Here is a 23,362-nt window from a genome sequence, read left to right as displayed (position 1 = left end):
GATGTCCTCCGCTGCATGAGGGAATGACTCAGCCCAGGAAACTTGAGGTGTCTGTCTTCTGAGCTCTATCCCCCAAGTCTCCAGTCCTGTCTTCTGCTCTCACAGCTCCAGTCCACTTCACCCTCCCTCTGCCGGAGCACAAGGTGGGTGGCTCTACAGCAGTGGTTCTCAACCTTCTGGCCCTTTAAATACAGTTCCTCATGTTGTGACCCAACCATAAAATTATTTTCGTTGCTACTTCATAACTGTAATGTTGCTACTGTTATGAATCGTAATGTAAATATCTGATATGCAGGATGGTCTTAGGCGACCCCTGTGAAAGGGTCGTTTGACCGCCAAAGGGGTCGCGACCCACAGGTTGAGAACCGCTGCTCTACAGGGAATTTTGTGTGTTGGCCCTTTAAGAGGGTGCTAGAATTTTCAGCTGTCACTCCCTGGCAGACAGACAAAGATATTCTTTAATCTGTGCTGGCATCTGCAAGGCTGGGATCACTCTAATGCTCAGCATGAGACACTTCAGGTGCTGAAGGAATTTCCGCTTTTATAACCCCAAAATTGTATAATCACACCACCTACTCAGAAATGCTATCTATTTCTGTTACACAACAGCCACCACCTGGTCACAAATGGTTGCTGCAAGCCTTAGCATAGCCTGCTTATAGTGTCTACATCTCTATATGGCCGGCTGGATATTCTATTGTGGAAACCAAGCAGCTGCTGGTTCTGATCAGATTATTAGCTCAAAACGTTATCTCCTCTGCAGACAGCTCCTAACCCTTACTTGACTAAGACCTCAAGCTTGGTTAGAAAGTATTAAGCCATAATATTATCCTAGGTGTAGCATTGTCAAACATAAAAGTTAATTTTCTAAATATAAGCTCAAGAAATAAAGAATATCAGCAAAATTCATTGCAATAAGAAAACACACAAAAAAAACCATAAACTTCCACAAGGTACAAATTTAGTCAAACAGATACCCTCTGGTAAGTGGCTTTATTTGATCTCTTTTCTGTTTGAAGAGAAAAAAAGCATACTGCAAGACATGATGCTCTAAGCAGACCTAAATTTAAAAGCAACAACTATCAGAGTATATACCATAGTCAGGACAAAGTCACCCTAATCCCTTTTATTTGCCATACTTATACTTTTAACAGAGAGCTAATGTCACAAAGATAACCCTGTCACTTTAAGAAAAAAAAACTATAATTGTGTTTCCTGAGGCTGAACTGAGCCAGAAAAAGTTACTGATGTATATTTTAGAAATCATTTCTACACTTTAAAACATTTTCTGTCTAATCCTCAATCAGAATATGAAATTAACTAGAACATACCACTTTCTAAAAATTTTTTGTTAACCAAGAATTTAATGTACTCTTAGAAAGCTTTGAAATTATACCAAGTCCGGTCCAAATTATTTTCATTCCTAAAGGTAATGTACAGATATGAACATGAAACTTACTCAGATTTGCTGTCATGGATTCTAAATCTGCTATTAAACCTGGAAGCTGCTGAAGCTGCTCCTGTAACTCTATTAGGCTTGTCTTCTTTTTTTCCCAGTGTGCTGAAAGCATAACCACCTCGCTATCCACCAGCTGCAACACAAAAGAGGAAGGGTAAAGTAAAACCAGATTTTAAGCACAAAGAAATTGTAGTCATCATAATGAAAGTTGGTTGATGTTGTCTTTAAAAACCCCTCTACTGACTGTAAGTCACAGGACACTAGAAAGAAGACTGAAGTTGTTTTCTTTCTTAGAAAACAACCAATTTAATATTCAGTATAGAAAACCTCAAATCACTGCTTGTCTCAGTGCATCTTAATCCAGAGAAGACGAAGTTCAGAAATGACCTTAGACATCACTTCTAAGTATACCCTTTTTTTAAGTAAACCCCGAATTTGAAAATCCAAATCTAGAAAAATAAAACAAAAAACTACCACTAACGACTGAAAAGAAAACAAACAAAACAACTCAAAACATAATTGCTAGGTAATTATTTGCTTTTTACAAAAGGAATTCTTTACAGAAATGCATTTAAAATATACAGATTCCATTTAGAATATACAGATTCCATTTACATTTAACAGGAACAGATTGCATAAGGTAAATGGTACTTTTATATGAAGAAATTATTGAGGCAACTGATCAATTCCAGAAAAAGAAAAGAAGGATTTATGTTAACAAAGAAGTAATTCAGATGTAAAATATTAGGGTAATAGCAGGGTGGTGCAATACTATACTAGTCTAAAATAATTCTAATTTATTTTCCTGAAGATGTGAAGAAAATGACAGACATCAGTTTCTCCCAGACAATTATGTTTTGCTCTTAACACAGTGGTAGGGGAAAGAGCTTAGAATAAGATTTAGAAGGAGCAAGGAGAGGTCATCTTTTGAAAACATCACCAATGATAAGAAAGGATTGTGAAAGATACCCACACAGAAATATAATATAAAGATGGCAAAATTCACTGTATAACAAAAAAATGCATTTGAATTTTATATGTAAATCAGGGTTCACAGTTAAGTTACAGTTTTTAAAAAAGATAATTTACATGTCCCAAGATTAAGTAAGAGTCTTCATAAGTTGAAACATGAACACAACTGATTCTTACTGAATATCTCTAAAGAAAGAGCTTTAGAGGAATAAAAATAACAAAATAAGATGTGAAATTATTTGTATATTGAACTACATTGTTTGTTTCTACATTTTAATAATGTAGGAAATTCACACTGAAGTAGAGAACTAAGCTACAATAAAGAGGTCAGAAAGCTGCCTAGTTTTCTCATTCTATCCCTAGTTCTCATACCTCCCCCCTGTTTTTCAACCCACACTGAAAGAATAACCACCTCATCTCTCACCTAAAGCCTCAACTGAGCTGGAAAGGTGACACCACGCTTTATTCAAGTGGCATTCTCATAAATGTTGTATATTTAAAATGCTTATTGGCCCGGCTCAGTAGGTTGAACATCATCCCATGCATCAGGAGGTCACAGGCTAGATTCCCAGTCTGGGCACATGCCTGGGTTGCAGGCTCAATCCCTAGTAGGGGGAGTGCAGGAGGCAGCAGATCAATGTTTCTCTCTCATTGGTGTTTCTAACTCTCTTTCCCACTTCCTATCTCTGAAATCAATAAAAATATTTTTAAAATGCTTATTGTCTACCAGTTTTTAAATGATCCCTAAGAGTAGTTTTAAAAATACTGAGCAATAAAAAAAAAAAATGCCAAACAGTCTTCATAGGCAAGCTGTAATGTAACTATCATCAGGAAACTAAGGCTTGAAACAAGGATCTGTGTTCATAAAATTCATTTAAAATAGTCAACAAGCCCTGGGTGGGTAGTTCAGTTGGTTAGATACACCAAGGTTGCAAGTTTGACCCCTGAACAGGGCACGTACAAGAATCAACCAATGAATGCATAAATAAGTGAAATGACAATGTTCCCCCCGTCTATGAAATCAACAACAACAACAAAAATTTAAATAAAATAGTCAACAAACTTCTACAGACCATCTACTATCTGCCAAGCATTGTTTTAGGCACTAGAAATACAATGGTGAATAAAACAAGAAAAAAAATCCTGCCCTCTTTAGTGCTTATATTCTCATAGCAGGTCTCACAAACTCTCTTAGCTTCAGTATTAAACTCTGAAAAAAAAAATCCTATATCACAAGGTTGACTTGAGGATAAATAATATATTTTTCCTGGTTCATGGAATACCTTTTAAAAAGCCTGTGAAATTACCCTGGCTGGGTGGTTCAGTTGGTTGGAGTGTTGCCAGTACACCAAAAGGTTGCGGGTTTGATTCTCAGTGAGGGCACATACCTAGGTTGTGGGTTTGATCCTCCACTGGGAGGCATACAGGAGGCAACCCACTGATGTTTCTCTCTCTCTCCCTTTTCCTTCCCTTCTCAAAAAAAAAGAAAAAGAAAAAGAAAAAAGAAAGGCTGTTAAACTTAGTTACTCTGGTTAATTAGGTTAATAGCTTGAAAAACCTAGAATAAACAATTTTTAGATATTAGCCATTTCTTACTGAAAATTAAAATGCAACATTTAAATATCAAACTTAACTACAGTCTAGTTCAGTCCTTCCACAAAATTAAAAGTTATATCCTAAACATAAAATATAAGAAGTGTTTATGGAAAGAATATATGAAAATACACTAAAATGTTGCTTTCATTTAAAAGAGTGGAAGGTTCAATAGCTTTTCAGAAATCATCATTATTAATAATTATGTAATAACTAGAGGCCCAGTGCACAAAATTAGTGCATGGGTAGGGTCCCTAGGCCTGGCCGGCAATCAGGATTGACCTGCGGGGTGACCAGCAGGGCAATCAGGGGGCCCTGCTTGCACCTGCCTTGGCTGGCCTGGCGCTGTCTGCTTGCTAGCCCCACGCCCTGCCGCTACCGCCAGTTGGGGCCTGCGGGCTGGGGGCAGCTCCTGTGTTGAGTGTCTGCCCCCTTGTGGTCAGTGCACACCACAGCGACCGGTCATTCTGCCGTTAGGTCGATTTGCATATTAGGGTTTTATATAGATAGATACTAAAACATTCTGAGCATTTTCTATGTCCAGGTCCTGTACTAAGCAATTTACATGTATTATCTCATTTAAACCACATAACAACCTTGTATACTAAGCATTACTACCACCTTCATCTTATAAATGAAGAAACCGAAGCATAATGAAGCTAAATCACTTTTCCAAGGGCCACAGTGGAACTAGACTCAATCCCAGGGATTTTGACACTTTAAGTTCATACCCTTAAATCAATGTTCTGGGGACTGTACTATATAGGTTTAAAAAGGAAGAAGAAAAGTGAAAAACTAGCAAAAAGAAAGCATTCTGCAAAACTGTACTTAAACTTTACTAAATAATAAGAAATGAGCTACCTCCAGAAGGCCAATGTTTTTACTTGGTCCATATTTCTGAATAAACCCAGATTCAACACCAGGAAATCAAGTTTAAGGAGGAAGACAAACCCATAGTGCTTCATTCCAAAATTCCTTCTGGCAGACACTGAAGTTAGATGAAAAAAAAAAAAAAAGCAGGGAACACCAATGATTTACAAAATGGCTAACAACAGGACCTTACTGTGTACAAATCTTGACAGTTCAGAGTGTGGGGGATATATTAGTTCATATGATTTCCATACTACTTTGTTTGGTAAGCAGGGTAAGTGGTGGAAACTAATTTCATAGAGGAGGAAACTAAAACAGAGAGACTAATTTATATGCCCAAGGCCAACATGTATTCATGCAGAAACTAGGATTTCTAACACCCAGTCAGGTCGCCTTTTTACCACAGGCAGAGCAGATCCATGCTGGAAGAGTGAAGCATGTCCAACTTAACCAGCTTACACATCAAATTATTAAACAAAAAATGATTCTTAAGAGTTTAATTTGAAGGCAAGCAAATATTTCACAATAGAAATTACAAGCAAATAATGTACTGTAAGTCTAACTTTAAAAAGTTGCCCTCAGAGTCTAACCCCTAAGTCAATATTAACTATATATTCATTTATATACTGCTAAAGGGAGAAAAAAATGTCAAAGAACTTGAAAAAAATTTGTAGAAAAAGCTTAGACAATAACGTTACCATTGACCACAGCTATTTGTCTTCTAAGATATTGCCCTAAATTTCAAGACTATATAGTAAGGTTTAGCTTTAAATTAGATGAGTATAAAATAATTTGTCAAACAGGATTGAATTGCTCTTAAGTATATTTGCCCTGGTAGGGTCAAACAGGTTAAAGACCACCAAAGACTTTTGAGCATGGTCTGACAAAATAAACACATGACAGGCTTAACACTATACATATTAAAGCTATACATTTTTTAAGGCCTTAGAGAGAGGCAGAGGCAGAGGCAGGGCAGAAGGGGTCAATAGGGAAAACAAGGGGGACATCTGTAATACTCTCTACAATAAAGATAAATTTTAAAAAATAAAGTTATACATTTTAAATATTTGCATACATCTCAACAATACATCAGAGGGCTTTAAAATTTTTTCATTTTTAAAGTTGAGTAATACATTTCTGGAGAGTAATAGAGGCACTTTTGATTAGATGTGGATTTTAAAATAACCAAGTACTCAACTATGAAAAAATTTCCCCAAATAGCATAAATCCAACAATAGGTCTTATAGAAATTTCTTTCTCCTGTATTTATTTTATTATGAAATACTTCTTTCAATCAAAAGAATAATTTTTGTTAAAGATCCTCGACAGGATATAGTCTTAATTGCATGTTGTTTGTGGGATTCATCCACGCTGATAAATGTAGGGATAGTAGTTTATTAATGTTCACTGCTGTATGGTATTTGATTTTTATAAATAATATAATTTATTCTGTAGATCAGAATAAACGAGGCATGCAGCCCACTGGCCACAAGTTTGACATGCTTGCTGTAGATGGACTTAGGGACTATCTAAAGTTTCAACAGAACCTGCTACAACATTCTTATACAAATCTCCTGGTGCACACAAGCAAGTTTCACATGTGAGTCAGAGATGTGTCTAAGTTATTGCTCTTATCTCCCAGAGTGGTGACAGGACTTGGGGTAGTTAAACTCCCCCCAGCCAAATCATTGCTGACTTTGAGTAGCCTCATCTTTATACTACACTAGAGGTCCAGTGCACAAAAATCATGCATGAGTAGGGTCCCTAGGCCTGGCCTGTGATCAAGGCCAATCAGGTTCCCTGCCTCCCAACCTCCTCCTTCCCTCGCCACCCATGCAGCACACCCCACCGCTGCCACTGGTTGCCAGCCATGTTCTGCACTGCCCCCCTAGTGGTCAACACATGTCATAGCGGGCGATCGAACTCCCGGTCTCCCAGTCGAACTCCTGAGGGGACATTTGCATATTAGCCTTTTATATATATAGACTAGAGGCCCAGTGCACGAATTCATGCACCAGTGGGGTCCCTTGGCCTGGCCTACGGGATTGGGCTGAAACCAGCTCTCCAACATCCCCCGAGGAGTCCCGGATTGCGAGAGGGTGCAGGCCAGGCCAAAGCACCCCATGGGTGCATGATCAAGGCCGGGGAGGGATGCGGAAGGTTGGTCAACTGGGGAGGGACCGCAGGAGGGTTCCAGGGCATGTCCGGCCTGTCTCGCTCAGTCCCAATCAGCCAGACCCCAGCACCAAGCTAACCTACTAGTCAGAGTGTCTGCCCCCTGGTGGTCAGTACATGCCATAGTGAGTGGCTGAACAGCCTTAGCATATCATTAGCATATTACGCTTTGGTTGAATGGATGACTGGACACAGCATATTAGGCTTTTATTATATAGGATAGTAAATAGATGATATCATACCAACATTACCAGAGAAAATGTGTGCCATACCAATATTATCAGGGGGAAGCTTGGGACACAATACTCTTAAAATAACCCTAGGAAGGGAAATTGTTTGAAAGATACGTGCCATTTTAGCTTCCACTTATTGCCAACTCATTTTTTTCTAATGTGATTGTGCCAATGGATTTACACTCCCTAGTTCAAGTTGTTCCTCATCATGTTTCTTCCAAGGGAAGAAACAAAACTATCTTCTGCAAATAATAACTGTCTGCCCAGAAAACTCAAGGCTTAAATTTTTGATAATCTAAGGAGTGTAAATTTGTGGTTTTAATTTGTATTTCCTTGATTATTAATAAAATTTGAATACATTCTCATGTTTATTGGCCACTCCCATATTTTTTCTTCTATAAAATGCCAGGTCCTACTGCTTGCTTTTCTGTTGGGTTACTGTCCTGTTTTTATTGGTTTGTAGGGGTTGTTCACATTTTCTGAACACCTGTACTATGTTTCATGAATTGCTTAATATTTTAATGATTTTGTTTAATAGAAGCTTTGATAAAAATTATCAATATTTGTTTTTATGGTTGGTGCTTTTTATGCCTTAAGAAACCTTTTTCTATCCTGAGGTCTTAAAGCTCTTCTATCTTCTAAAATATGTATAGTTTTCTTTTTACATTTAAAGTATAATGGAATCAAGGTTTTTTAAATTTTTATTTATTTTACTTATTTTTATTTTTTAAATTTTTTAAAAAATTGATTTCAGAGAGGAAGAGGGAGAGAGAGATAGAAACATCAATGATGAGAGAGAATCTTTCATCGGCTGCCTCCTACATGCCCCACACTGGGGATTGAGCCCGCAACCTGGGCAACCCTGACCGGGAATCAAACCGTGAACTCCTGGTTCATAGGTAGACACTCAACCACTGAGCCATGTTAGCCAAGCTCAAGTGTGTATTTTTAAAGGTAAACAACATTTTTTGCTGATTTCAGAATATTAGTGATTTTATTTTCCCTATGACAGAACAGGGCAGCCATAATAAAAAAATCTTCAGTTAAAATTGACCAGTATTCAAAATAAAACACAGATGTAGAAGAATTTAAATCAAGGTCTTTAACTACTTTTATCCAACAATATACTGGAGATTCTCCCCAGTGTAAAAAGACAAGAAGAAATGAAAGTTGTAAAGATTAGAAAGGAAGAAACAAAACCTACCATCTGCACAAAAGAATTCCCACCCCCAGACACAAATTATAAGAATAAGTAGATTTAGCAAAATGGTTAAATATGAGATCAATATACAGCAAGTCAAAAACTGCAGGTTTTGGTAGATAGCAGTACAAAGACATTATCTTCTATTAAAACCTTGCTAAATGTTTTACTGAGTAGATACCTAATTTTACTGAACATATTTTCTGCATCTGATGATCATATATTTTTCTCCTTTAATGTGTTCAATTACATTTAAAAGGCTTTCTAATGTCAAACCAACCTCTTCTTTTAAATTTTTACTGATTTCAGAGAAAAAGGATGAGGGAAAGAGACAGAAACATCAATGATGAGAAAGAATCATTGATTGGCTGCCTCCTGCACACTCCACACTGAGGATCAAGCCCGCAACCTGGGCATGTGCCCTGACCAGGAATTGAACTGTGACTTCCTGGTTTATAGGTCGACACTCAACTATGAGCCACACCAGCTGGGCTCAAACCAACCTCTTAATCCTGGAATGAACATGGTATATTTTGTTTTTTATGCTTTGCTGAAATTGTCTGTCAATATAGCCAAGCACTGCAGAATGTGTCCTAGGCAGAATGCCTTTTGTTTTTCATTCAGTATTCACAAGACATATAATAATCAATACAAAGATTTGCTTAACATTTATATAGTAAAATTTTATATTTAAGCAAGATACACATTTTAAAACAATTATGAGAAGATTCTGAAATTACATTTAAAATACAATTGTTAGAATATGATAATCACAAGACAGTTTTGAGGAGTGCATCCATAAAGGAGACACGTGCCTTGCATGTTGCTAGTGTTGAGAGGCCACACAACTGCACACAAACAACTGTTTGTTAATAACTATATCAAAAGTTCGGTAATCAGAAAACTATGTTTTAAGCATTTTACATCTTAACAGATTGCTAGCCACCCATGTATAGACATAGACATATTGCTTGTTTTAAATATACTTTAGAAAGTTGGTTGAGGGTTTGGGGTTGACATGTAACATATTGTAACTTTTCAAATTTAGAATATAAGAAATAGGTTCCTGGTTAGTGTTCGCCCAAACCATCTGATTTTCAGAAATTGATTAAAGTTAAGTGAGAGATGATGCTATTTCTATTCTCACAAATTAACATTAAAATTCTGCCCTCCATATTTAACTTAAAATCTGAGGTTAGTCAATATTAATACATACTCCATAAAAAGTACAAGGACTTTAGGTCCTTTAACTCTGATAACCTGCCTTCTGGATTACATTCTATTGTTAACCAGTACTTTTGTTCTATCTTTTTTAATCCCACCAATTAGATAACAATATATATATCAGTTATCTGAGAGAGAGAGAGAGAGAGAGAGAGAGAGAGAGAGAGAGAGAGAGAGAGAGGTATAGATATAGATATATAGATATATAAATATATAGATATATAGATATAGATATAAATTATTGTCTGTTTAGATTTCTTTGGTCTACCATTTTCTTCCTCCTATTCCTTCCTATATCTCAGACCTATCTTCCAAAATTATTTTAATTTATCCTGAAATACATTCTTTAGAAATTCCTTTATTGGGCATCTGTTGATAGAAAACTTCTTTGTAGGTCTAAATCTTACTCTGGTTCTGGTGACTCTCAAACTTTTGGTAATATATTAGTGTGTTTGCTAATTTTTTTGTGGAGGTTGTGGTGAGAAATTAACCTGTAGGAACCTTTTAGGTTTACAAAGTTTCATCCATGTAGAATTTGTGTTTGTATCTGATGGTTGTCAAGAAGCACAGTCACCTGTGGCCCTTTCATTTATTAATGTAGTGGTTCCACGATCATGCAGGACGTATACATTAGAGCCCCACACTCATGTGAGGTCAAGACTCTGGTAACAAATCCAAAAAGGAGACTACGTTTATTCAAAGTTGTCATACAGACAGACAGATTTCATCCCTGTTGTCTCCTTTTGCCAACAGGAAGCTTTTCTTTTTTTCCTAGCACAACTTTCACTGAGGGATGTAGCCACTTCAAAGATCTAAGAGCTTTAGGCAGGAGTCAGGTTCAGTTCCTCCTCCAGTGGTTCTCAACCTTCCTAATGCCACGACCCTTTAATACAGTTCCTCATGTTGTGGTGACCCCCAACCATAAAATTATTATCGTTGCTACTTCATAACTGTAATTGTGCTACTGTTATGAATCATAATGTAAATATCTGATATGCAGGATGTATTTTCATTGTTCGCGACCCACAGGTTGAAAACCGCTGTAAGTCTCCTATTCCCATATATCTCTAAAGCTTTTGTTTTAGTATTTGACCACAGCTTCCATGGTTTGGTTTTGTTTTTAGCCACTTTGATTTTATTTCCTTTTTCATTTTTTTTTTTGGCACGTTAGAATCTCCCTTAATTTTTGTGAGCTTAAGGCATTTAAAAAATGCTTTTAATCTATCCAGCATTTAAGTGTTTTATAACCAGAAGACTTTCAAAGTACCTAATCTACCTTATGGCCAAAATCCTAATCCACCCCCCGCCTCCCACTTTTCAGTAATTTCTCAAAGAAACACTAATGACTAAATTTCCTATGTATTATTCTGTTCTATATAACTATTACAGTTTCACTAATGTAGGTAAATGGTAAAGAAAGTCAGTCTAAATTAATTTAACATCAGAATCACAAAAGTGTCTTTAGAAAGAAGTAAGTTTGATTGACATTAATAGCACAGAGTATTTGATCTTGGCTAAAGCTCTAAGTACATGCACCAAATAATTTTAATTATAAGTCACATATATTCATTATATACTCTATGCATAGTGCTAGAGAATTTGATCTTCTAAGTGAATTAAGGCTGACACCCCTGAAATTTTATATTTATTTGCTAAGCAAATTAGTGATTTTAGGTAGCTTGAGCAAAGTTAAGCTTTTGTCCAAATAATAAGAAATTCTTAAATAGTGGGTAAAAAGAAATTACACACTGTAATTTACATATGCAAAGACATTAGACTCAAATACCTCCATGAAACAAGTATTTACTTGTGACTTGAGAATAAAAGTCAAACTCTCTAAACCTAATTAAACTATCTGACTGAGATATTATGAAAATGTGCTTTATATCAAGTTTCATAATTGCTAAATTCAATTTCAGATATCCTGAAAAACATTTTAATATAAATTTAATTTCTTAAAAACTAGCATATCCCACAAGTACAAGATTAACCAATAATTCTTTTTTGTCTATATATTTATTGATTTTTTACAAAAAGGAAGGGAGAGGGATAGAGAGTTAGAAACATCAATGAGAGAGAAACATCGATCAGCTGCCTCCTGCACACCTCCTACTGGGGATGTGCCCGCAACCAAGGTACATGCCCTTGACCGGAATCGAACCTGGGACCCTTGAGTCCACAGGCCAACGCTCTATCCACTGAAGCAAACCAGTCAGGGCATAACCAATAATTCTTTACCTCTCCAGCACTCGCACATTCCTTGGCTCTTCTGTGAAGTGCAGCCCATGTATCTTCATACCTAAGAAAAGCAAAAAAAATATTCAAAATGCAAAAATTAATTCAAAATTTTAATGTTTTAAAACATTCAAAAATACGATTTAAAGATGAGCCTAGAACATCCTATGGTGTCTGAAAAGAAAAGCTCAAAAAATAATGGGGATATGTCATAAGGATACAGAAGTCAACTTGAAGGGGCTTCCAATGGTCAAATCTGGGAGAATCTGAGCAACAGAGTACATAATGGTAGTATTGGGTTATTAATTCTAAGAATTAAACAAACATCCATGAGTTTATAGTAATTTAAATAAATAACTAATTAAAAGATAAGAGAGAAAGTCGATGAAACAAAAATTTGGTTCTTCAAAAAGACGAACAAATTTAAACCTTTAGATAGACTTATTAAATAGAAGACTCAAATAAAATTAGAAACAAAAGGGAGACAATTATCAATTCTATAGAAATAAAAAGGATAAGAGAGTACTATCGATAATTGTATGTCAAAAAATTAGATGACCTAGATGAAATGAATTCCTAGAAATGCAAAACCTACCAAGACCGAATCCCAAAGAAACAGAAAATATGAACAGACCCATAATTAGTAAGGAGAATGGATCAGTAATAAAAAACCTACCTCCTGAACAATGATGCATCAAAAAGAAATTAAAAGACAAAAAATTTACCTTAAGACAAAAAATGGAGACATAACATACCAAAACATATGCAGCAAAAGCAGTTCTAAGAGGGAAATTCATAGCAATAAACACCCACATTGAGAAGAAAGAGCCCAAATAAAGAACAAACTGAGCTGAAGCTAATAGAAGGAAGGAAATAATAAAGATCAGAGCAGAAATAAAAGAAATTAAAAAAAAACACAGAAAAAATTATCCAAACTATTAGTTGGTTCTTTGAAAAGATAAAATTGACACCTTTCACTAGACTCACCAAGGAAAAGAAGAGAGGACTAAAATCAACAAAATTATAAATGAAAAAGGAGATATTTCAACTGACACCGCAGAAATACAAAGAATCATAAGAGGCTAGTATGAACAACTACATGCCAACAAACTGGACAACCTAGAAAAAATGGAAAAAAATCTTAGAACCATACAAATTATCAAGACTCATTCAAGAAGAAATAGAAAGGCTGAACAGACTAATTACTAGTAAGGAGGTTGAATCAGTAATCAAAATGTCTCAATCAAGAAAAGTCCAGGAACAGATGGCTTCATTGGTGAATTTTACCAAACATTTAAAACAGAATTAATATAAGTCCTTCTCACTCTGTTCCAAAAAATATCAAAAAGGAGGAACACTCAAACTAATTTTACAAAGCCAGCATTACCCTGATACCAAAGGCAAAAAAGGACACTATCAGAAAAGAAAATTATAGGCCAATATCCCTGATGAATATGGATGTAAAAATTCTCAATAAAATCTTAGCAAACCAAACTCAGCAGCACATCAAAAGGATCATTCTCCATCATCAAGTGGAATTTATATATATGATGCAAGCATGGTTCAATATCCATAATCAGTGTGATACATCACATTAATGAAATTAAAGGGGAAAAATCATATTATCATCTCAACAGACACAAAAAACAACATTTGACAAAATTCAACATCTGTTCATAATAAAAACTCTTAACAAATTAGGTACAGAAGGAATGTATCACAATACAATGGCCATACAAGATAAGCCCATAGCTAACATCCTATTCAATGGTGAAAGGTCGAAAGCTTTTCTTCTCAGATCAGGAGCAAGACTCGGATGTCCACTCTCACCATTCACACTAATTACAATATCTACAAAACAAGCAAACAAACAAATAAAAACTCCCCAAAAATAAGTTTTGGTGAGGATGTAGAGAAAAGGGAACTTCTATGCACTGTTGATGGGAATGTAAAATAGTGCAGCTGCTATGTTAAACAGTGTAATGGTTCTTCACAAAATTAAAAATAGAATTACCATATGATACAGAAATTTCACTTCTAGTATGTACCCCCAAAAACTAAAAGCAGGTCTAGCGGAGATATTTGTGTGCCCATGTTCATAGCAGCATTATTAACAATAGCCAAAAGGTGGAAGCAACCCAAATGTTCGTTAGTGGATGAATGCAAAGGCAAAATATGATGTACGGTCACAAATCACTTAACAATGGGGATATATATTCTGAGAAATGCGTTGTTGGGTGATTTTGTTGTACAAACATGATAGAGTGCACTGACACAAATCTAGATGTTAAAGTCCACTACTTACCTAGGCTATGTAATATAGCCTATTGCTCCTACATTACACAAAATCTGGTACAGCATGCTACTGTACTAAATACTATAGACAACCATAACACAGTGGTATTTGTGTATCTAAACAGATCTAAATGTAGAAAAAGTACACTAAAAATATGGTATAAAAATAAAAATGTATGGAGCTTGCAGGACTGGAAGTTGCTCTGGGTGAGTCAGTGAGTGAAAGTGAAGGTCTGGGACATTGCTGTGCATTACTATAGATAGACTTAATGAACATTGTCCCAAAAGCCCTCCTCCTGCTTCTTTCTAATAGAGTCAGAAATAGAACATCAAAGCTGTCAATGCTGCTCCATGATCAGAGATGTAGGCTGGACTGATTGGAAATATCGAGGGGAAACTGGCTGGGTTTAAAGCACAGATCACCACAATAGTGACTGTCAGGAGGGAATGAAAGGTGGCCTGAGATCAATAGGAATAAGAAATCAAGATGGAGAGATAAAGGAACATAGGGGATTATCACGGCAATGTGGTTTTGGCTATTGCATGTAGGAGCAGTGGTCAGATTAAGGGACTATGTGGTATTCATAAAAAAAAGAAAAAGAAAAAGGGGGTGTTTAACACGGAGAGGGCATAAAACCAAGGACTCAATATTTTGAACTTGGAAATTTGTTTTTGTTGCCATTGACCCTATCTGGCACAAAGAGTGCTCTCTGGCATTGAACTGATAGAAGAAATTAAACTTATATTTGCTTTACAGCATTACAGCCTGAAAACAGTTCCAAAGTACAGGAAAACTACCACAGAAAGCTTCACTAAAGTGGCAGTGGTACTCAATATTGGCATACCTCAGACCATCGCAATAAAGCCAGTTATAATCTTTTCTCCAATGGAGGGCCTTGCCTTCAATTTGCAAAAAAAATGCAACATTCGTGAAATACAATAAAGTGAAGCACAATAAAACAAGGTCTACCTCTACTTGTTAAGGTAGCTCCTGTGGACCTGGGTCCTTGTACAAGATCTTAGGTCCTCAACAAAGTATTTACAACAATGTCCTCTGAAGACTATCACACTAGAAGTGGGAGGGCTGTAGCACCCTCTGAATATGTAGCACTGGGGGAACAGGGTCCTCTGTGCTGAAACAGGTCAGAGGCTGACTGGGATATAATCTATGCAATTCAAATCGAGGTGTTGTGAATGAGAGGAAATCTATTGCTAAGCCCCACAGATACTGCTCCTGTCCAAGTAAAAAAAAATTCCTCCCGAACCACATATCCTTCCATTTCTTACAAGAAATTCAACTCCATCATAATCTTAAGAGACCACTATATATGCTGTCAGTCATTGACTGAAACATCGTTATGCAGCACATGACTATACACTTACAATTAAGTATTATTCAGCCTTGAAAAGGAAGAAAATTCTGACATAAACCTTACAACATGGACAAATCTTGATAACATTATGCTAAGTGAAATAAGCCAATCACAAAAAGACAAATATTGTACAAGTTAATTTATATGAGGAACCTAGAGTATTAATCAAAGTCATAGAAAGTAGAATGACAACTATCAGAGGCAACGGGAAGGAGACAATGAGGAGTTATTGTTTAATAGGTAGATTTTCAGTTTTGGAGGATGAAAAGTTTTGGGGATTGGATGCACAACAGTGTGAATGTACTTAACACTACTGAACTGTACACTTAAAAATGGTTAAGCCTGGATAGTGTAGCTCAGTGGTTGAGTGTCAACCTATGAACCAGAAGGTCAGGGTTTGATTCCCAGTCAGGACACATGCCTGGGTTGTAGGCTTGATCCCCAGTAGGGGGCATGCAGGAGGCAGCCAATACATGATTCTCTCTTACCACTGATGTTTCTATCCCTCTCTCCCTCTCCCTTCCTTTCTGAAATCAATAAAAAAATATATATATTTTAAAAATGGTTAAGATAAATTTTATTTTATATGTATTTTATCACATTTTTAAAAATTTAAAAACTATTATTTAGATACTAGAGGCCTGGTGCACAAAAATTTGTGCACTCGGGGGTAGGGGTTCCCTCAGCCTGGCCTGTGCCCTTTCGCAGTCTGGGACCCCTCAGGGGTGACCACTTGCTGGCTTAGGCCTGCTCCCCAGGGGATTGGGCCAGGATGGCAATCAGACATCCCTCTGGCAGCCCAGCAGCCCTCGGGGGATGTCCACTTGCCAGCGGGGAGCAGACCTAAGCTGCAGTCAGACATCCTTAGCGCTGCTGAGGAGGCAGGAGAGGCTCCCACCACCACTGCTGTACTGGCAGCCGTCAGCCTGGCTTGTGGCTGAGCAGAGCTCCTCCATGTGGGAGCTCACTGACCACCAGAGGGCAGCTCCTGCATTGAGCATCTTCCCCCTGGTGGTCAGTGTGTGTCATAGTGACCAGTCATTCCCAGTCGTTCTGCTGTTAGGGTCAGTTTGCATATTACCCTTTTACTATATAGGATAGAGGCCTGGTGCACAGGTGGGGGCCAGCTCGTTTGCCCTGAATGGTGTCCCAGATCAGGGTGGGAGTCCCGCTTGGGTGCCTGGCCAGCCTGGATGACGGGCTGATGGGTGTTTGCAGCTGGTCACACCCCCTTCAGGGTGGGGGTCCCCACTGGGGTGCCTGGCCAGTCTGGGTGAGGGGCTGAGGGCTGTTTTCAGGCTGGCGGGCAACTGAAGCTCCCAGCCTCTCCTTTTTTTCTGTTTTTTTTTTTTTTTTGTTTTTCTTTTTAATTCCGGGATTTATTTACCTTCTATAGCTGTCACTGGAGCTGCGAGCCGGCTCCAGCTCTGAGGCCCAGCTCCAGCTCTGAGGCTGCAGCTGGCTGAAAGCAGGTATCTGGGTTTGTTTAGCTTCTATAATTGAAACATTGTTGCCATCACTGCTGCTCTAAGCTCTGAGGCCGAAGCTGGCTGAAAGCAGGTATCTGGAGCTTGTTTAGCTTCTATAATTGCAACTTTGTTGCTTAGAGTGTAGCTTAGAGCAGGGCGAGGCAGGCAGGGAACCTTGGCTTCCTCCATCACTGGAGCATGCAAGCCTCATGTTCGCTTCAGCTGCGTGGCTGCCGGCCGCCATCTTTGTTGGCAGTTAATTTGCATATCCTGCTGATTAGCCATTGGGAAGCATAGCGGAGGTATGGTTAATTACCATGTTTGTCTATTATTACATAGGATCTACTATTTAAAAAGGGCTTTTCCTCTACTTAAGTATTAGTTCTAAAAAGAAAAGACTTTCAGTGCAATGAATGACACATTATAGACATCTTCCTATGATTGTAAATTTTTCAATTAAGTCCGAAAATGTACTCCACCCTAAAAAAAACTACCACACACAAAAGTCTAAACCTCCAAAATAAATATTTCAATAAAGTTCTTTCAACTAAATCATTAAATTTAAAAAATAAAGATAAAATGTAAATAGTAAACAGTATACCTCTGACTAGATTTTACTATACCTTCTTTCAGGTTCACATATGTTCTTCACTCAACAAAACCAAGCAGGAAATTAATATCAAATTGAGCACTTTCATTTCAGAGAAGAAAAGGAAAATCTCTAGATTTAGCAACCATAAAAAGAAACCCAGTAAAAATGAGAAAAGAGTGCTAGCCAGTTTTGCTCAATGGATAGAGATCAGCCTGTGGACCAAAAGGTCCCAGGTTTGATTCCTGTCAAGGGCAGGTACCTTGGCTGTAGGCTCCTCCCTGGCCCAGGCCCTGGTCAGTTGGGGCCATGCAGGAGACAACCAATCGATGTGTTTCTCTCACATTGATGTTTCTCTCTTTCTTTCCCTCTCTGTCCCTTTCTCCCTGAAAATCAATGGAAAAATATCCTCGAGTGAGGATTAACAAATAAACAAACAAATGAAAAAAGATAAAGCAAAATGTAGGTGTAGATGACTGTGTCATTATAAATGCAGGTAAGAATTATACACCAATAATGAACTCACAGAAAGAGAAACTGAAAAACAATCTCATTTACCATTGTAGCAAAAAAAATAAGATATCTAGGAAATAACTTAACTAAGGAGGTAAAAGACCTGTACTCAGAAAACTACAGGACATTGAAAAAAAAAAAAAAGATAGAGGAAGACATAAGCAAATGGAAGAACATACCATGTTCATGGACTGGTAGAATCATTAAAATGTCCATACTATCCAAAGCAATTTATAAATTCAATTCAATCCCCATTAAAATACCAACGGCATATTTCACAGACCTAGAACAAACTCTCCAAAAATTCATCTGGAATAAAAAAAGACCTTGAATAACTACAGCAATCCTGAGAAAGAAGAAGAAAGTTGGAGGGATCACAATACCAGATATCAAGCTATATTACAAAGACATGGTTCTCAAAACTGCCTGGTACTGGCACAAGAACAGACATATAGACCAATGGAACAGAACAGAGAACCCAAAAATTGACCCAAGCCATTTTGCTCAATTAATATTTGACAAAGGAGGCAAGAACATACAATGGAGTCCAGACAGTCTCTTCAATAAATGGTGCTGGGAAAATTGGTCAGATACATGCAAAAAAATGAAACTAGATCACCAACTTACACCATACACAAAAACAAACTCAAAATGGTTAAAGGACTTAAATGTAAGACGGGAAACCATAAAAATCTTAGAAGACTCGATAGGCAGCAAAATATCAGGCATATGTTGTAGCAATATCTTTACAGATACAGGTCCTAGGGCAATGGAAACTAAGGAGAAAATAAACAAATGGGACTACATCAAAATAAAAAGCTTCTGCACAGCAAACGAAACCATCAACAAAACAATAAGAAAGCCCACTGCATGGGAGAACATATTTGCCAATGCTATCTCAGATAAGGGTTTAATCTCCAAAATTACAGGGAACTCATACAACTTAACAAAAAGAAGATAAACAATCCAATAAAAAAAAATGGGCAAAGGACCTAAATAGACACTTTTCGAAAGAGGACATACAGAAGGCCAAGAGATATATGAAAACATGCTCAAAGTCACTAATCATCCAAGAGATGCAAATCAAAACGACAATGAGGTACCATCTCACACTTGTCAGAATGGCTATCATCAACAAATCAACAAATGACAAGTGCTGGAGAGGACGTGGAGAAAAAGGAATCCTCCTGCACTACTAGTGGGAATGCAGACTGGTGCAGCCACTGTGGAAAACAGTATGGAGTTTCCTCAAAAAATTAAAAATGGAACTCCCATTCGATCCAGTAATCCCACTTCTGGGAATATATCCCAAGAAATCAGAAAAACCAGTCAGAAAGGACATATGCACCCCTATGTTCATAGCAGCACAATTTATAATAGCTAAGATTTGGAAACAGCCTAAGTGCCCACCAGCAGATGAGTGGATTAAAAAACTGTAGTACATCTACACAATGGAATACTATGCTGCTGTAAAAAAGAAGGAACTTTTACCATTTGCAACAGCATGAATGGACCTGGAAAGCATTATACTAAGCGAAATAAGCCAGTCGGAGAAAGATAAATATCACAGGATCTCACTCATTTGTGTTATATAATGAACAACATAAACTGATGAACAAAAATAGATCCAGTGACAAAGAACCACTGAACTGACTGTTCACCTCAGAGAGAAGGCAGGGGATGGAGGGGGTAAGAGATCAACCAAAGGCCTTGTATGCATGTATATTAGCATAACCAATGGACAGGGACACTGGGGCGCTGGGTGCTTGTCCTGGGGGGGCGGAAGTAAGGGGGGTCAATTGGGGAAAAAGGAGACATATGTAATACTTTAAACAATAATATATATATATATATATATATATATATATAAAATAAATAAATGCAGATAAGGAAAGGAGAAATCATACTTTCTACTGCACACAACTTAACCACGTATCTGTCAGATGACACATTTTTAACTACAGAACTACATATAACAACATACAACATATAAAAACCATATTTAACAGTTTTATTGAAATAATTCACCCTCTTAAAGTGTATGATTCAGTAGTTTTTAGTATATTCACAAAGTTGGGCAACTATCACCACTATCTAATTCCAGAAAATTTTCATCCCCCCAGAAAATGTACACATTTGCAGTCATTTCATTCCCCTCTCTCCACTAAACCTCGGCAACCACATGTTTTTTTCTGTCTCTATTATTAGATAGGATTTTAGACAATAAAATAGTCAGAAGTACAATCTTCTTATTTAAATGAAAACACTTACCTGCTAAGTAATTCCAATCCAGCAGAGTACTTTGGCAAATATGAAACAGTCCTGCCAAAAGAAACACTTACTTTATTAAAACTGTTTCTGATTTAGGCCAATTAAAAAAAAAAGTTACATATAAGAATTTTGACATTGTCAATTGTAACATGAAATATTTTAAAATCACTAATGACAACTTACCTAAACTTTTAGAGAAATATATTGCTTTATTTCAAAGTTAATACACTGTTATATACTATCAACAATCACTTGGCCCTATACTAGTAAATTAGTTTCAACACATAATAATAAACACTTTAATGTAGTGCAAAATAAGAATTTTTTTAAAGCTCATCATGTCTAGGTTGGAAGTGACATTTGGCCATGTGCTTTACTTTATTAAAAAGTGACACCAGTGTTAACAGAGCTAAAGATGCTTGCTTGCCAGTTACTGTTCCATTATTAATTTGCTTCTTAATAATGCAGGACTTTTAATTTGCTCTTAGTATGCAAATAAAATGATTAATAAAAAATAGCCATTGATTGTCAGAATAAAACAATTACACTTAACCAGTTTTTCAGTCATTTTACAATTTTATCAAAAAATTTTCCAGTGTTACAAAATTTAAAAAGAATCAATAAGTTGTTTTGTAGTCAGATGCACTTAATAGATATAAAACCCATTATAGTAATTATACCATTGTGACTATAACCAAAAGTTGGATGAAATTTAGGTTACAGTAAGTCAAATCTTAGCACAAGCTTACCTTGGTTTGCTTTTTACTTTAGCTTCTCTTGACTTGTCACTTAAAGTCTTCAACCTATAATTAAACAAATATAAAATATTCTTAGAACTCAAGAAAACTTTTCAATGGTAAATTTCACAGTTGTTCATATTTTGGATCAGAGAAGCAATTTTTTTAGCAAGAAACAATATTTGTAAAAGCATAGTGTTTACTATGTATTATATATCACAAATGAAAAATCTGTAGTAAATATTATATGTGGTATATAGTCCAAACATATAGTCTTTACTATATGTGAGAAACTACAAATAGAAAATTTGTAGCAAACATTTTTATGTTTCCTTGTCCCAAATACTCTTTTTAGAAACAACTCCTATGTGTGATCGAACTAGAGAAACCTCATTTACCTGGCATCATAAGAAAAAGAGGTCAACTTACGTGAACTTGGTAGGTTTAACAAAGAGAACTAAGCAGCACATTTTATTTAGTAAACCTTCTCTTTAAGTACTAACATTTGGTGAAATTTGGGGGTGGGTGGGCAGGTGGGTGGGGAGATATTAAACAAAAAACTTATATACATGTATGCATAACCCCCAGACACAGATAATAGTTTGGTAAGGAGCGGGGTGTCATGTGCAGGGTGGAGGGGTTCCATAGGGAAATGCTTTCAACAATACTTTCAACCATAAAGATAAATCTATATATACAGTAGGTCCTCAGGTTACGTCAGAGATCCGTTCCTAAGGCACAACATAATGCGATTTTCACCGTAAGTCAGAACCCACCTCCATAAGCACCTACATCACTCACATGGAGCACATCACATACACAGCAGTAATGAAGTGAAACAGTAAAAAAAATTTAAAAGAAAAATAACAATTCCTGACCTTTACTTGCGGTAAATAAATAATAAAAAACATAAAGCACATATGTACATACGTCGAAATGATGGAACTTTTTTTTTATATAAATGGGAGATGGCGACGTAACCACGAAACGACGTAAGTCGAGTCCGACATAACCCGAGGACTGTCTATACTAGAGGCCCGGTGCACAAAATTTGTGCATGGAGGAGTTCTCTCAGCCCAGCCTACACCCTCTTGCAATCTGGGACCCCTCGGGGGATGTCCAACTGCCAGTTTAACATCCCTCTCGCAATCCGGGACCACTAGCTCCTAACCGCTCACCTGCCTGCCTGCCTGATTGCCCCTTAACACTCTGCCTGCCTGCCTGATGGCCCCTAACTACTCACCTGCCTGCCTGATTGCCCCTAACCTCCTCTGCCTCGGCCCCGCCACCACGGCTTCATCTGGAAGGTCATTTGGCTGTCCGGTCTAATTAGCATATTACGCTTTTATTATTATAGATAAGCCTAAGCAATCATTTGACCGTTTGACCATTCAACCGGTTGCTATGATGTGCACTGACCACCAGGGGGCAGATGCTCAATGCAGGAGCTAACCCCTGGTTGTCAGTGCACTCCCACAGCAGGAGTGCTGCTCAGCTGACCAATGGGGACCAGACACAGGGCTCACAGCTAGTGAGCGCAGCTACCGCAGCGTTAGCCTCTTCTGCAGACACTCCCTTCGTGCGCTCCTCCCCCATCTGGACCAGACTGGATCGGGACCGGCATTGGGACTAACTGGGAGTGAGCCTGTGGCCACTTCTAGGTCATGGGCGCGCCGGTATCACCCTAGGACAGGTGCTTGGGGACTTCAGTGGAGCAGCAGTGAGCCTACCAAGTGGCCGTGGTGGCAGGCGCAGTGGGGCTGGGATGAGCAGGAGTGGTAGGCAGGAGCAGCAGGCGGCGTTGGACTGCCGGTTTTGGCCCGATCCCCGCAGGCCACGCCGCGGGACCCCAGCATGCACCGGGCCTCTAGATTTTAAATAAAGCTTTCTAAAGTATATTACAAAACTCTTGCATTAAAGAGGGTATGGTATATTCTATTTAACGTTTTCTGATAAACTCCAGGTCATTACTGTGACTACCACTGACTGCATTTTGTGGCAAAACAGTACTCTCCTCATGTTTCCAAGCTAGGGTTGCCTCTTCATTTACTAGCTTGATACCAATCCACACTAGTTTTTTAGTTTGTTTGGGATCCTGTGTCTATTTTTTCTAAATTTAAGTTTTTCCATCTCCACCACTGGCCACCTTACTG

At 37.5% G+C, this 23,362-nt stretch overlaps 1 protein-coding gene across 3 annotated transcripts in view; it reads right to left on the bottom strand.

Annotated features, from left to right (window-relative positions):
• The window catches only part of DTNBP1 (dystrobrevin binding protein 1), a 144,633-nt gene that overhangs the window by 109,367 nt on the left and 11,904 nt on the right, over nt 1-23,362 (bottom strand). For all 3 annotated transcript variants that reach the window (XM_006091759.3, XM_023756495.1, XM_014458395.2), the window contains exons 2-5: nt 21,222-21,275; nt 20,473-20,523; nt 11,966-12,026; nt 1,460-1,592 (exon numbers count right to left, since the gene is read on the bottom strand). In XM_006091759.3, coding sequence (XP_006091821.1) covers nt 1,460-1,592; nt 11,966-12,026; nt 20,473-20,523; nt 21,222-21,275 — 299 coding nt within the window. The remainder of the gene's footprint in view (nt 1-1,459; nt 1,593-11,965; nt 12,027-20,472; nt 20,524-21,221; nt 21,276-23,362) is intronic.

The sequence above is a fragment of the Myotis lucifugus genome, unplaced genomic scaffold, assembly GCF_000147115.1.
Source record: "Myotis lucifugus unplaced genomic scaffold, Myoluc2.0 scaffold_95, whole genome shotgun sequence".
Lineage (NCBI taxonomy): Eukaryota > Metazoa > Chordata > Mammalia > Chiroptera > Vespertilionidae > Myotis > Myotis lucifugus.
Note: the sequence above shows the minus strand (reverse complement) of the source record. Positions and strands in the feature narration are given on the sequence as shown.